This window comes from Metopolophium dirhodum, chromosome 3 (assembly GCF_019925205.1).
Source record: "Metopolophium dirhodum isolate CAU chromosome 3, ASM1992520v1, whole genome shotgun sequence".
NCBI classification, from domain to species: Eukaryota; Metazoa; Arthropoda; class Insecta; order Hemiptera; family Aphididae; genus Metopolophium; species Metopolophium dirhodum.
Window position 1 is genome coordinate 19988176 of NC_083562.1, and position 17068 is coordinate 20005243.

Here is a 17068-nt window from a genome sequence, read left to right on the forward strand (position 1 = left end):
TAAGTTAATTTATAATTCAGAAAGCATGTTTAATAACAATTCTATTTTTTTTTACCCATTGTTGACCCTAAAAGGCACAAAGTTACTTATTTTTAAGTTGATTTTTATAACATTTGACATTATTTAAAATGTCCTATTTTTAATTGTTGTTTTCTAAATCTTTAAAGATACAGTTTAAATATATCTACAAGGTATATAATTGTAATATAAGGTATACCTACTCAAAGAACTATAAATCATTCATAAAACATGTTGACATTTTTTTGTTTTTGCTATTCTATCAAATTTAAATTTAGAATAAGCAACTAAGTGCCTTTTAATATAACGTCCACAAAGTTATACATTTATTTAATTTTAAATATACTATTTGAAATTATACATATTATTGAGCTACATTGATCAAATCAATCAATACATTTATTATATAAACTTTATACAAACAAAAATTTAAAGTATAATTTACTAGGTAGGTATTAAAATATATAACAAAGACCAACATTTAACAAATAATTCAACAAAAATAAATATTGGTAAATAATATTATCTTTAATTGACTACCCAAATATAATTAAAATAGTCTATAAATCTACAATTTAAACGAATAAATAATATACATATTAACTAGATAAATATATCACATAAGTATATTTCTTATAATTTAAATATAAATTAGTTATAAAAGTGCAGAACTTAAATGGAAGGTTGATTGACCAAGATCATTAACTGCTGATGAACAGCAGTCACCTCCTATCAATTAGAAAAAAGAAGAATGAGTTACTGAAACCTGAAGGGTAGGTTTATGAAGGTAAAGCCAACCAAAAATCATAGCGTTCACTAATGATTCTAAACAGAGCTCATATAATCCAAAATAAGTACATATTTATTTAATATATAGGTACATTAACTAAATTATTTCTAATACAATTCTAGGAAATTCATAAGATGACTTATATTTGAAAAACTATCTATATTAAATCTCCAAACTATAATTACGATGCATAGAACTTTTTGAACTTTTTTACTGTGTTTTTCAAAAAATGATAATGCAATTAGTTAATAACTTTTTTAAATTAATACCCAATATGTTAACGTAAAAATAAAAATATAATTGATACTATTATTCTGTTATAGAGATTATTATTTCAAAGTACTTATTTTAACAAGAAAGATCGTCTTTTTGTATATTATTTACTAATTATAATTGTGCTCAGTGCTTAATAGTAATAAAGATATATACAATTGTAATACAAATGACAAATGTGTGTACATCCTGACAGAAAAGTAAGATGGTAGCTATTTTTTTATGTTACAAAACATTGTAACTCTAAAGTTTATTTTTTCTTGTATTAACTTGTAATTCAGGTACGAATCATTATTTTATTTTTATTTGTACCTTAATTAATCATTTCATGAAAGCAACTTGTTATATAGGTAACTAATAATTGTGAAACTTGTGAGAGACAGTAAGTTACTCAAGCTACAAAAATTAAATATAGACAGCTATGCTTATGCAGTATATAAAAACTCAAAAGGTGCGCTTCAATAAAATATTTAAAAAAAGCAAGATACTCTGTACATCCACATCCTTTCTAATTCAACCACCGACTATCCAATTATATACATCAGTGTTTCCCAACCAGAAGTACTTGGGCCTGTCATAGATGCCAGGTGGTCCATGGCACTTAAGACTTTTTTTCATTTACAAATTGTATAAAATAATAGTATTCATTTATATATATAATTTATTTTAATTTATGGGGTTGTGTTTACAGTTAATAGTCGAATATAATGGCAAGTAAATAACAATAAGTATTACACAGACCGATAATAATCATGACTTGTTTCTTATTGTTATACTACTGCTAATCGATATAAAACCTATTGTTTTTATTTATTCTAAATCTAAAATCTGTGAAAAAAAGTGATCCTTGTATATAAACAAAAACAAAAAAAGTTGGGAAACAGTGATTTACATGGTTTGATTATTGATCTAAAAATAACAAAAAGTTTAAACAAATTAGATAAATTATTTAAACAAGTAGAATTAATTTCTATATAATATAGGTGTTAGGTATATCACTTCCAGTTCCAAATCAAATTTAAAAAATATCAAATTTTTTGTTTAAAATTAATTAGGAAATAATAAATAACTTTAATTTAATTAGGTAACTCAAATAAAAAATAATACTACCACAGTAAAATAATAGTAAAAAAAATTTAATAATTTAATTTTGAATTGGTATCAAAATACTATATTAGTTTTATTTAAGTTTTAACAAAATACATATAAGTGCAATAAGTATATAACAAAAGATAATATACTTGTTTACTATGGATATATATTGAAAGGTTAATAACTTTTTGTAGTTTTCTGCCAACGTATACTAAAATACATATGCTCTGGTAAAAGCACACTTGAATGTTTATATTTTTTATGGTAATCATATGTGCTGTGAATACTAAAATGGGAATAATTAAGACATTTTAAACCAATCAAATTATTAATTAAAGCAAATGTTTAAAAATAATTACCAAAATAGAACTTGAATATAAACTCCATAGCCTGCAAATATATGCCACCAGGCATGCATTTGAGTGAATGGTTGAATAAATATTGGAATCTGTTCTCTTAAGATCCTGTACAGTTAAAAATAAATAGATAGATAATTAGATTTCACCTAGGTACTACAGTTGATATATAAATATATATATATATGCTGCATCCATTAATTAATGAAATTGTTCATTTTGAGTAGTAGATGTCCACTTTTTTAACACAATATAGATAACTCATGAAATAGATGGAAATGTCTTCATGCTATGAATGTCCATATTGAGTAAATCTATTCATAGATTACCAAGATTAGAATACCAATACTGCATATAATTAATCATTACAAATTTACAAAGGATTATTATTTTTTAAATATTCAATTACTAGAAGTAATTGGACCTTAATTTATGGATGTATTGAAAGTAAATAGGAGCTAAATGTGTCATTCAAACATAATATGTGTTGTATTAAATCATAATAATAATAATTTATATTATCAATTACTAATTAGATACTAATAAGCACAGTTACAAGGGGAGGAGGGTACTCGGCAACTTGTCGTCTAATCCAGCGGTTCCCAAAATGTGCTCCGCGGAGCCCTTGGGGCTCCGTTTGTTATACCACATCAAGACGTATACATGCAAGGTAGTATTATTTTTAAATATTTTTAACTAGTTTTATTCTAATTTTGTAGATTTCAATAATAAACAATATTTTCTCCAGTTCTTTTAAAACTATTGTTTCCTTCATTCATAAATATAATTTTATTTTGACTCCCGTATGTATACAGTTTGTGTTAGTTATGCTTCATAGAACACAGGCAAATGCAAATTAACGTTAAATATTTCTTGGGGCTCCACATGAAATTTCTCTTTATAAAAAGGCTCCGAGGCTGAAAAAGTTTGGGAACCGTTGGTCTAATCCACCAATAAAATTAATTTGTATAATGTATTATGTAATCTTAAATAAAAAGGTATAACTAATATTTTTTTGAGCACCCATTTTCTGGATTCACGCCTGAGTACTAAGCATGGCTGTTTTAAAAAAGCTGATACTTGATAGTAACTTTGTAACAATTGAATATGTAGTCATGTAAGACATAACAAAAAATTAAAGAACTGTCAAGATAAATGACTAGTGGGATTTTAGATGCTCAATGTTATTTATCTAACATTTAATGCGACATATAAAACAAAAATTCATTTCCAAACTATCAAATTTATTTTATTTTTAAATGTGTGTGCTTTAAAAATAATGTTATGCAACAGCTACTGCCACAACTCTGGTAGTTGCAATAACATAAATATTTTTGTTATAAATTATAATACATTTTTGATTGTACAAAGATTTAATTATTGAATTACATACAAAAATATATATATTTAAAAGTATTATAAGCTTTTAAATAATATAATATATGGACATTTATTTTTAGATAAAATAAAATAAATCATTTGTATTATGTATAATATACAATATGCAATTTTGGTAATCTGAAATATTGAAGAATAGATTTACACAATATCAACACCTATATTAAAAAATGTTTATCTAATTCATGAAATGTTTTCTATATGGTGACTTCTTGATAACATATTAAAATCATACAAGTTAACAAAAATAATTTAGTAAGAAGTTTTTTAAATATATCTTTTATATAAGGATCTAAAACATATCTAAAAAGATTTAGGTGTCTTGTCACTAAGATACCCTACATATAAAATATGTTATAAGGTTTTTAGTTCAATCTTCAATGACTTAGGATTTCGTTCAGACCTGGGGTAGCCAGTGTTAAGTTGCAAGTTGCATAGCATAATCAAAAATAATTGAGAGCCAAGAGCAAGAAAAATATATTAATCATAAGGTTTTTACTTTTAAAAGTGAAAAAGGAGCATATTATGATATTTCAGTATATGTGAAAATTGTTTGTCAGAATTTTGGGTTCAAATTATTTCAATTCAATAGTATAAAAAAAAAAGTACAATATGAAAATATAGCAATTCATTAAAAATGTGTCAAACAAAAACTTACGTAATATTTTTGCAGAGTATATTGTCTATATTCCACAAAAAAAACCCAAACAGGTACAACGCTATTGCGACCATGAACATACGTTTACAAACAGCACATTTAAATTCTAATATTAATTTGATTTCCTGTGCTAATGATATAGCAACTAGTATACCATAACAAAAATGTTGCAGTAATGGTTGTGGCCAAGCAAGATAGATTATTGCAAATCCAATACTTATAATTATTAATGTTAATAATAATAGTTTATTCGGAATAATCTTAGATCTCATATCATGTTTTACAATTGATCTGTAAAAAAAGAATAAACATTAAATTAGAATTTTAAATATAAACTAGATTTTTAATAAACTTACAAGCAATAAACACAATAGCATGTTCCCCAAACCATTGGTAATTCATCAAATAACTGCATTTCATACAAAAGTGTCATGTGAAACGCCAAACTTCCAAAACCAACCACTAAAAATGTCATATACTTATTTGAAATTATCAAAATGATTTTATTGTTCACTCCACATACCCAAAATAAATGAATAACAAAAAAAAAATCTTTGTGCAAATTTTTGTTTTTTCATATCCCAAATACCCCATAATGGAGGTATTATCATCATTAAATTACTGATAGTGTTCCCTTTAATAAATTGAAAAAAATATTTAAAATATTTACTACTTTTTAGTTTTTATTTACTTACACATTTCAGCAACATAGTAATTTACTTCGTAATTTTTCTCACACCAATCAATGGTAGCTGTAGGTTTACCCCAATAACCAGTATCATTGAATTCTTGAAAAGCCATCGGTATCTACATTACAATTTAAACAAAAAAATATACCTTAAAATAAGCACAAATGAATAAGTAGGTAAAGTAGATACCTTAAATAAAACTGTTTGTGTACAATAGCTTGATAAAATAAAACTAGTCAAACATTTTTTTTTAATTTAAATATCCACAATCTACTATTATAATATAATATTATTTGTGTGCTCAGCAAAATAATGATATTGGTGAATTGAGGTCTACAGATGCAGACTCTGCTTCTATCAAAACAATATTTAAAAATATTCTTAAGATTATCATCTTTCCCAATTTTTGAGAACAGTATATACAGTATAATATAGTTATATAATTATATACTTAGTTATTATAGAAAAATATATTGTGCAAGTTAAATATTGTGTTCCTAAAGCAACCTAACTACTTTTATATTTATATTTAAAACTGTATAGGTACCTAACATATTTTATTTATTCCCTACATACCTACATTCTATACTACATTTCATAGAATCCCATCTGAATTTTTTAAGAAATCATACATAACCAAAATACATAGTAAACACTCTCATATTTATTTATCATAGTATAATTAATATTAGTTACCTACTTAAATATTTTATAAAGTATGGGAATTAAATATTGTTTTAATTTAGAATCTTCAAAGGTTTTTTAAACACATCTCAAAAACATAAAAAATATCTAAGGTATTTGACAGTTTAAAAACACTAAAATACAAGTAACATACAAATTCTCAAGTATAAGAGACACAGTGATCAATAAATGTAATATTTTATTATCAAGACTTTCTACTTTCTAGTTTTAAACAATATATTATTGGTTAGTTATTATTTACATTTATACACACATTAAAACATATCACGTATTTTAAAGCGTGATATGTTTTAATTATAAATTATAATGTTAAAATATATAGTTTCAATTATTGATAGGTATTACATGTAGTTATTTTTTTCTATTCAATTTACATTTTTTATTTTATTATAACGGGTAAACTTTAAGAGCATGTTAATCACAAATCACTAGAAGTCAGAAGATAATAGAATATATTCAGAAATATGCTAACAGAATAAATTATTCACTAATAATTAATTCAATGCAAGTACCTATGTATTTCCAAGAATTAAAAATAGGTAGGTACCATTGATATGCCAAACGAGTACAGAGTAGGTATAAACACTTCACAATTTGGCATTTGCTTGTTGAGATTTTAACATAAATAAGATTTTGATAAGTTTATTTAAGATAGGTATTTTAATCTTTGTAATTTATAGCAAACACTATATTTAAACAATAAGAATTTAATATATAATATTAATACCTGTAAGCTCTAAAATTATTTTAATTTATTAATACTTCATAATTATATTTATGTAGGTACTTCTAGTTTAAAAATTAAAATAATTCCAAAATGTTTAGAGTATTTGAAAAACTAGTTAAAAAATATTTTAATAGACATACCTACTTATTTAAATTAATATACTAAATTAAAAATAAATCCAATATTATTAATAAAAATATAAATACCAAAACACCCATATAATTTATGATAATAATTTAAAATACCTGGGAAGATTTAAGATTAGGTACATATTATTTAAACACTATATTGGATAAAAATATTAAATTGATAAATCCAAGTTAAACTTGATAATTATAATAAACAAATAGTAAAATAAAAACTTAATACTTTCATAGGATATATTTAACACAATTTTAGTTTTAATTTAAATATATAATAATAATAATAATAATTATATAATAATATAGGTACATAAGGTATTTATATGATAAAATACTACCCAGTACTTATAGGTACAGATACAGGTACCAAGATACCTACGTTATTGGTACATTTTAAAATAAGTCTGACAAAAATATTCAACAATATCTAACATTCTTACTTGTATGTACTTAGTAAATCAGTAACAAACTATATTACAAATTTACAAATAACAATATAAATATAAAATAATACATTAAAATACCTAGAATAGTTAACTGTTAAGTACTAGACTACTACCTAGTGTAAATATATGTATATTAATAGATTACATTTTATATGTTTTACAAAAAAAATATTTATTATAAAATTAATGCTAAAGTACTTACATATTATGGTTATTAGCTATAGGGTACCTACTACCTAGGTATATTTAAATTTTAAATAAATAATATTATAATAAAGTATAATATATTATTATAGATTCTTCAATTAATGATGTAAAAGAATGGCAATTTCAGTGAGAAAATCCACCCTATTACGACTATTGAGAACGATAGCACCGTATAATACTGATATTGTCGAGAACACGAATGGGATTTGGGGTCGATGTTAATTTACCTAGAACTGTTGTGGAAAAAAATTTTAAATTCTAAAATAAACTTAGCGACTAGCCGCATATGAGTCCACCGACCTACACACCGGCACCACCGAGTCGCAATGGTAACTGGTGCGAACTGCGGAGTGCGACTGTGCCCCGCGACACTGTGCACTGAGCAGTGGCTGCGGCACCGACTGTCGTAGTGTCGTTGAGTGTCGGACACCGGGACACTCCTCACTCCAACAGCGTAGACCGCGTTCCCCCGGGAGGCGGGAGATATGTATATTGTATAATGTATTTCACATAATGTTCGGAAACGGTGATGTCATTGACTCATACAGTGCGGCCACCACGACGGACGAGATATCGGTCGATGGTCGCATGCAAAAATCATTTCGATGGGGACGATTTTGACTTTTTTCCACAGATGACAGAATACAGAGATATATATACTATAATATATTAGTAGTATATAGTAGTATATATCTGTGGTTTTTTTCAAACATGAAACAACTACTAACATGTAACAACATAGAACACAGTCTACTGAATACAATAGTAAGGACTGATGAATAACTTAAGACTCGTAAGGAAATAGGAGTAATAATAATTCGGTTGAACTCTGGTTTTTGGGTCTGGATTATGGATACCGTGCGGCGTGCGATACTTAGATCGTAATTCGTGGCGAGAATAGATATAATGTACCTATATTATCTTTCCAGTTTCCACCTTTATAAGTCAATGCCGGGGTGTGCCTTAATGTCGCAAGTCGCTTTGAATCACTAAATCGTCGGTCGATTGACGGTTCAAACTTCGAACGTCGTCCGAGGTCCGTCGATTTATGATTTATCCCTCCCACCACCCCGCGGTCATAAACAACACTCCCCTCAATCCGCAAACGCCGCAACACCATCCGCACCAATTTTGTTGATTCTCGCAGCGGTGGTCGAACGGGTTACGCGCCGGCGGTGCAGCGCGCTCTCGCGGAATCGACAAGCCTCTCTCGGCGAGCTCATTTAGTCATTTCCGACAACGACGCAATGGTAAAAGTCCATTGCTGAATGACGGTTTGCGCGCGCTCCACTTGCAGTTTCCCGACCGCACAGGCAACAAATTCCCACTGACGACAGTAAAAAATGGCCGTCGCCGTTCACGTATGATCTCGCCCGCTCCACACCACGTTTCGTGTCGGTTGCGATAACGTCATATCCGCGTCGCATTCGTCCGCCTCGCTCCGCGCCCGTTTCGATTTCAAAATATGCATCACTCCGGCGGCGGTCATCACGCCGACCGTCTTTGAATTCCGTTGTACGACCCCGCCGCTCCTGAGGCATGACTATCATAGTGTTCCTCATCGACACCTCGGCGTCCATGTGCCAGCGGACCTACATGGGTGGCCGACCAACGCTCTTGGACATCGCCAAAGGGGCCGTCGAGTCCTTTGTCAAGGTTTGCGCCTCGGCCCACCCGCGCGTCACCCTTCTTGTCGGTTCATTTGTCGCCTTTGCACGTCGCGATGAACCGACTCAACTGGTTGTTTTATTTACATTTTTATTCCTGCTTATACAGGTTAGACAGCGATCTTCAGAGAGCCGAGGTGATAGATACATGTTATTAACGTTTGAAGAGCCGCCAGCCAACATCAAGGTACCTATTGGATACCTACTATCTAGTGTTGATGTCTTATTGTTATAGGTTTAAACTGTAAAAGATTCATAAACAACGGGTAACAAATGAACCAGGATTAGTCGTTTGAATGTTTAAGAAAATTCCAAAGGGGTAGTTCTAAAGTATGACTTGTATGAGGTGAAATATTTTTAAAAATATGAAGAAAATTATAAACAAATTGATGTTAGGTACAAGAATATATTTTTTTATATATTCATAATTCATCAAACTATTGTTAATTTCTTCATTCTTGACATAAACTGTTAATTATTATATTATTTATTATAGTGAATATGATACCCAAGGCCATAACTGAAAACAATTTTTTTTTTGTGTGGGGGGGGGTTTAATATATATAGTATGTCTTTCTTGATAAATAGGTACTGACTACTGGACACATTTTTATGTTCAATACCTATATAAATAATTTATTCTCGTTCTTAGTGCTTTAAGAAAAAATAAAATTATTTGTAATACAATAGGTAGACAGTATACTATATTCAATATGTTTCTACTTTTAAAAAAAATTATGGTGGTCCAGATCCATGAGCTCCCACTTTCTTTTGAAACTTAGTGCCTATTTTTAATTTTTAATTGTTTAAAATATTAAATTTAATCATACATCCTTTTATATAAATATGTTTTAAAAACATTAAATGTTAAACCATCAATTAAATAAATAACTTTGATAATATCTACCCAATTAAATTATCATAGTGATATCTATCGAAGCCTCTTCAAATTTGTATCAAAACTACCTATATTCATTACCTATTTATATATTATATTCTCTGTTATTATTTGTGAAGAGATTATATGGTTTTCAAAAAAGAAATTTATGAGTATATAATTTAAGAGTTTTAATATAATTCTGTTATTTATTTATTTTTAGGCTGGTTGGAAAGAAAACATTGGTGCATTCATGAACCAATTGAAGAATTTACGTTGTGCCGAAATGACTACTTTGGGCCTAGCACTTAAAAATGTATTTGACATACTAAATATAAATCGTATGCAAAGTGGTATAGACACATATGGTCAGGGTCGTTCTCCATTTTTTTTGGAACCATGTATCATTGTAGTTATAACAGATGGTGGACGTTTATCGAATGCATCAAATGTAGTTGATGAATTCAACCTACCCATGACAAATCCCATACCTGGATGGGAGATGACTAGAGAACCATTTCGTTGGGATCAAAGATTATTTTCTTTAGTGTTAAGAATGTCTGGCACACCAACTGTAGATCGTGATACTGGACTAGTTGCCAATGATACATCTCCTATTGATGCTATGTGTGAAGTCACTGGAGGTATCAAATTATTTTTTTAATTCAAATTTTAAAGAACTATATTATATAAGTTACAACTTAAAGTTTAATTTATGATTTATTATTTTATTTAATGCCATAATCATAATTTGTAAACAAAAAATATTTTTTGTATTAGGTCGATCATATTGTATAACTTCACAGAGGGTATTAATGCAATGCATTGACAGTTTAGTGCAGAAAATACAAAGTGGTGTAGTAATAAATTTTGAAAAAATTGGTCCAGAACCTTTACCAATAATTGACAAAGAAAATGGCATGGATATTGACATTGGTTATGAAGAATTTGGAAAAATAGGCTTTGGAAATACCGACCATATAAATCATCAAAATGGAGTAAGATTGTACAAATAAATCATAATTTATTTAATTTATGATTAATATCAAATTTTTATTTAGAATAAAGTGAATGGTATTCCCAATGTAGTTCAACCACCTTCCAATGCTTGGCACAATTGCCGTAAACTAATTCATGTTCCAAAATCTGCTCAAAAAGGATTTCCTATGGGTTTTTGGCCTATACCTGAATCATATTGGCCTGAAAATACAATGAATTCTTTGGTATTTACTATTAACTACTATCATATGCATTATATTTACTTAACTTCTATTTTACGTTTAAATAAATACAATGTTTGTTTGTTATAATAGCCACCAAGATGTGCTCATCCGACAGTTAAGTTTTCCTGTGTCAACCAAGAACCTATGGTGATAGAAAGTTTACCTTTTGACAAATATGAATTAGAACCATGTCCACTTACACAATTTATTTTATCAAGGAAACAACCTACACTTTGTTGGCAGGTAATCAATATTAAACTTAAACATTATAATTTAAAATTAATTAACTTTTATTATTTTAGGTTTTTGTTGCTAACAGTTATAAAACTCCAGAAGTGATGCATCCATTTGGTTACTTAAAAGCTAGTACAACTTTATCCTGTGTTAATCTTTTTGTATTACCTTATAATTACCCACTACTCTTACCTATTCTTGATGAATTGATCAAAGTACATAGATTAAAACAAACTCCTGAATGGCGAGCTCAATTTCAAGCTTATTTAAGAAGTACACCAGGATATTATAATGCTGTAAATAATTTCAATGTTTTACTTTTTATTTAATTATTTACTATTATTAAAATAAATCCAATTTGTAGCCTTTAAGAAGAGCATTAACAAGAATGGGTGTGCCTAGTACCGTAGTGACTTCGTTAGTGCCAGACACTGCAGACAATGCTTCATTAAGCTACTCAGTATTAAGTTATTTAAAACGTCTTAAAACCCAAGCCAAAACGGAATATGATAGGTATTGTATAGCAGAAAAACAATTTTTTTAACTTGATTATACTAACAATATTTTTTTTATACAATAGATTATGCACTGAAGTTACTAACAAACAAACCGCTAAAACAAATTTAAATTTGGCCGATTATGTACGTGTAAATCACATATCACTGCTCAAAAAAGATATGACGACAAATCCTCAACTACAAAGTAATAAAAAATATGATTTTAAATGAATTGAAGTAAATTTTGTTTTTATAATTAATTTTAGATAAATTCATTCATCTGCGAGAACAATTAAACGACTTTAATAACTATGTAGTAGGTACAGCTAAAAGAAAAAATGTAGAATGTAATAAAACTGGTGGTTCTGGTTTTCGTAATCCGTTTGACATATCAAGAAGTAAACTTTTAGAAGTAGTCAAAAACATGCAAAATAATTTTTCTCATTTCTCTCAAACCAGGTTTTTTGAAGATGGTAAGTTAATTAAAAAGGAAAATAATATATTTTGTTTAACTTACATTTTATATAAAATATATAATTAGATCTTGTGCATTCAATGCCTGTAAGTCAAATGGGTAACTATCAAGAATATTTAAAACGTATGACATCACCACTGCGAGAAGTTGAATCTATGCCTGTCAGACAACACATGTTTGGAAACCCTTTCAAAATTGATAAAGTTAGTGTTACAATATTATTAACATTTTTTTTTCTACATATATTATACTATGACTATCTTTTTCAACAGAGAATGATGGTAGATGAAGCTGATGTTGACATGGTTGGAGCAGGAAGTGGATCATCGAGTCCTAGAGCTGGATCTAAAAGAGCATTAGATAGCAGTCCTACACGAAGAAAACCTGGACCTTTACCACGACATGTGTGTGCATCACCTCGACCCAGATCACCATCACCTGCGCCTTTCTGTCCTATTAATTCAATAGTGGAAACTCCACCTATACTTTTACCTAATGGAGGAGAAACAGGTTTGACTTGAATATCATATAATAATTTTCTTTTCAATTTTTTTTTTTTTTCAATGATTAATATAACATTTTCTATCTATTTTTACTTTTTTTTATAAATAATCTTTATTACGTAATTGACTAATATTAAGAAAATAAATAAAATATAATTATTTTATTCTCTATAACTAACTAAAGAAAATAGTTTCTAGAATTGTTATTGACATACATAATTTGACATTTTTTTTATTGCAATTTTAGATGAAGAAACTCCAATTCCAGTTAATGGTGAATGTTACCCTAGGGCTATGTGTCCATCACCTCCACCACCAATTCTTGAACCATATGAAAATAATTTTAATGATGATACTGATGATGACGAGATTGTGCCAAACGATATATGTAACCATGTTCCAGTAATTCCAGAAGGAAATGCTGTTCGTCAACACTTGTTAACAATTACCGCTAATATGAATCAAGAAATTGATGAATTGTCCAAACAAGAGTTGTTAGACATTAAGCAACACAATGCAAAAGTTAGGAAACTTTTATTCATTGAAGTTAAACGTCCTGGTCAAAGTAAGTATAATTCATATTTTAATTGGGCGTCATTCGCCTTCTGAAAAATTGTGAGTAAATAATAAATATAAATATATAGTGAAAATAATAGGTGGATCTTTTTTACTAATAAAACAATGTTTTTGCTTTTTTACATTTTTCTTTTCAGATTATACAGCATTATTCCATTGTTTGAGTACATTAAAAGGTCCAGCGTCTATCCAATTGACCTATGTTAATGACATTATTGCCGAAGCCCTTAGGTTTAAGAGAAAAAAATTAGTTAACAAATTGGAGGAGTTTAGAAAATCATATATGCGAATTCCAGCTGCGGCCAGATGATAAAAAAAAAAAAAAATAATAATAAGATATGGATTGTAGGTCTTATTCTTATTATTTTTTCCTCTTTTTTAATATCTTGTTGATCTATTGATACTACCTGATGTGCGGAAATATAACATCTATGTCAAATGCCACCGACTTGCAAACCAATTTAACAACCATTTTTGTAATAAAGATAACTAGGAATAATTTATATGATGGAATAGGATAATATTTATTTAGTTCCTTTTCTATTAAAAGTTAAATATCTGTCTTCTACTTTTCCGTGATACTATTGTTATTTTGTAAAATGGTATATACATTTGAGGAAATAATTTTCATTTCCATTATTGAATGTTTTTTATTCAATCATTTATAATTTTTTTTTTTTTGCTTCTTGCTATCAATTAAACCAGTTACCCAATTTGACACTCGGTTTTCAACAAAATCAATGCATTTTTATTTCTCCAACTACTCTTAAAATGCCAACAAAAATTTGAAAGAAAAGAATATTTTTTTTTCACATGTGGTGCTTCAATAATTAATTTAGTGTAAATTGTAATTGCATTCTAAATAATAAATCTTATCCTTAAAACTAAATCTTATATAATATGGGGAAAAGTATTACATAATTATTATATTCTATTCCAAATAAGAGTAGATTGGGGTCCTAAATTATATCGCTCCCCCTGGCAATGGAAAGCTGGTTTATATCGGCTACCCATTGTTGGCCGAGCACTGGAGCAATTATTTATGGTGGGACGAGAATGAAGAGACTACAGGTTTTATCTGCTGCCTGGTGTACTCTTATTTGGAATAAAATAATATAAATTGAAACATTTAACAAATGAACAACTTTAATTTTTATTAATAATGCTGTTAAGTATATATTTGTATCTATTGCTTAAATCAATAAAATCATTAATCATTAGGTTTTTTGGTTTGAATATTATTTGAATCTTTGAATAAAATTGCTAAATGTATTTAATGCATATTTTTAAAAAATATAAAAATAATATATTAGTTTCAAATGAGTAATTTTTAATAAATCATTACTCTTCAGTTTGTGAAAAAAGGGAAAATCGCCAATGTAAAAATATTTATTACAATAATGGTCATGGATTTTTTTTTATATTTATACAAAATAATTGCGTAGGTGTGTTTTTGGATCATACAATCAATATTATAATATTCTTATAATAAAAAATGACACGAGTTCTTTAACAAATATTAGTACATACACTACATACAAATTAAACAATTATAATATTTTATTGATAACCAATTAAATTGTTGAAAATTGAGTATACGTTTTAATTTTATATTTTATTTTAAATTCACTAAACAGTTTTTAATAAATATATATAGAACATATTATATTCTATACACACTTAACTTTCTTGCCCTCTTGCGATACATTTTGAATCAGATCAATAATTATTTTAACAAATAAATAAATTTCAGTGATATTAATGGATATAAGAATAGATACAAACGAAAAATCAGCTTTTCAATGTACTTATTTAAAATGCTTTTTCTTAATAACTATTTAAAGTCTATATTAATAGCATTATGTGTGGGCATCAATAAGATTTTTCAATAAAATTAATTAATATTTAAACTGATATAAAACATATCAAATAGTAATATTATTTTTGAACAATTTGACAATTATAGTTATTATTTATTACTACCATACAGCAATATTTTTTAAAACTAATAATTTAAATAAGCTCCCCAAAGTTTAATATAATATAATGTGTACTACTTAGGTTATCTTCAAATAGGTCTTTCAGCCTTCTCCAGTTCTTCAGTACAAACCAATACAAATTAAGGTAAGCTTAAGTATTATGTGCTATGCTTGTTTAAATGACCTAACTTTGGGGGGTTAAAGTCTACAGTAATACTAATTTTAAAAATACCCAGGGTATAACTTTCATACTCCCAATTATGTTTTACAAATTTTAAATTCAACATATATCAAGCAAGTTGTGAAATTATCTAACAAACTTGAGTGTTGTCGAATATTACATGGTCGGGTCATAATATATTATTCAAGATTTACGGAAAAATCAATTCTTATCTGTTCGTGTTGATAATTTTTTATCACCTAGCTACCTATCAGGAATGTTATTTCCAACATTCTTAGTAATTTTAATTGGGTTTATTTTCAAAATTATAAAAAATATACTGTTCAAGTACTTGTTGAGGATTATTTGGGAGAGTATAAGTTCCCTATTTTCTCCGATACCATTGTCTTAATGTTTGGAGAAGATGCCTCTCACTCATAATTTATGTTCTCTCCATTTATAATCAACGTAACGAATTTGGGTTTAGTCGAACCAATTTTTTTTTAGCATTAGATATTACTGTATTAGAGTGAATTGGCATATAATTTTCGAACTTAAATGTAAGAAAATTATTTATGTTTATTCTTTAGATTTTAATAATATTTTAGTTTTTAAGCGAGTAGTTATTGTGAAAATACTACAGATGAAAATTACCCACCTTGCTTGAAAATTACAATATCGTAAAATTGTAAAAACCATTATATAAATACCTACGGCAGAATGCAATTATATTATTAATTTTAAATTTGTTAGTAGGACAATATTCCTACGAATGCTGATAGTTGTAACTCAGTATATTTGAATTAGGCGGGTGTAAGTCACCCATAATTTTTTTTCGTACACATTAGTGACTGTCTTTTTAGGGAATATAAATATGGAAATGCCCATCTTTTAGTTATTTTCACTACCTCATCCCCAAAACAAGTTATATAATATACGATATGTCACTGTATAGTAACAATATTTCGGACCCACGTCATACCAATCCATTTTTTAAAATAGTGTAAATATTAAAGTTATGGTTATTTAAAAAAAATAAAATTTATTTATCAAGTTTAGTACATATATTAACTCATCAAGAAATAATTTAAGTATTCATAAATCTATTTGATGTTATATTCAAAATAATCTTTCTGTTTTGTTATAGGTACTTATATTTATTCTAAAACCACTTTGAATAGAGTACCTAATTGTAATTTTCCAATAAGTATTTTTTACGTTTTTATACATCATATTTTTTAATTTATCGTTGCGTATGCTAAGTTCTAGTGAAAAAACGGTCAATTAGTTTTGCGTTTAATCTTTAATCGGTGACGGCCACCACTCCTCAAAAACTCGGTGATATTGTTAAAATATTGCTATATTTTGCACCGTC

At 27.7% G+C, this 17068-nt stretch overlaps 2 protein-coding genes across 7 annotated transcripts; one reads left to right on the forward strand and one right to left on the reverse strand.

The window, feature by feature from the left end:
• Nucleotides 1–525: 525 nt before the first annotated feature.
• Nucleotides 526–7960, reverse strand: LOC132940057 (alkaline ceramidase 3). 6 transcript variants are annotated; one of them, XM_061007455.1, is made up of 9 exons: nucleotides 7498–7956; nucleotides 5464–5628; nucleotides 5281–5392; nucleotides 5109–5219; nucleotides 4942–5047; nucleotides 4586–4876; nucleotides 2533–2637; nucleotides 2359–2459; nucleotides 526–747 (listed from the first exon to the last, which is right to left on the reverse strand). In XM_061007455.1, exons 3-9 carry the CDS (start codon nucleotides 5384–5386, stop codon nucleotides 674–676), a joined length of 894 nt encoding a protein of 297 aa, XP_060863438.1. In that variant the 5' UTR covers nucleotides 5387–5392; nucleotides 5464–5628; nucleotides 7498–7956; the 3' UTR covers nucleotides 526–673. The 6 variants fall into 6 exon arrangements, with proteins under 6 accessions (XP_060863438.1, XP_060863437.1, XP_060863440.1 ...); XM_061007454.1 differs by lacking the exon at nucleotides 5464–5628 and having other exon boundaries at nucleotides 7498–7954; XM_061007457.1 differs by lacking the exon at nucleotides 5464–5628 and having other exon boundaries at nucleotides 2323–2459; nucleotides 7498–7950.
• Nucleotides 7961–8688: 728 nt separating this feature from the next.
• Nucleotides 8689–14272, forward strand: LOC132941386 (integrator complex subunit 6). The gene is made up of 14 exons (XM_061009420.1): nucleotides 8689–9158; nucleotides 9279–9356; nucleotides 10270–10690; nucleotides 10827–11044; nucleotides 11108–11269; nucleotides 11360–11512; nucleotides 11572–11799; nucleotides 11868–12016; nucleotides 12084–12205; nucleotides 12267–12473; nucleotides 12542–12678; nucleotides 12748–12985; nucleotides 13226–13543; nucleotides 13692–14272. The coding sequence occupies exons 1-14, from the start codon at nucleotides 9042–9044 to the stop codon at nucleotides 13862–13864; spliced, it is 2721 nt and encodes a 906-aa protein (XP_060865403.1). The 5' UTR covers nucleotides 8689–9041; the 3' UTR covers nucleotides 13865–14272.
• Nucleotides 14273–17068: the final 2796 nt, after the last annotated feature.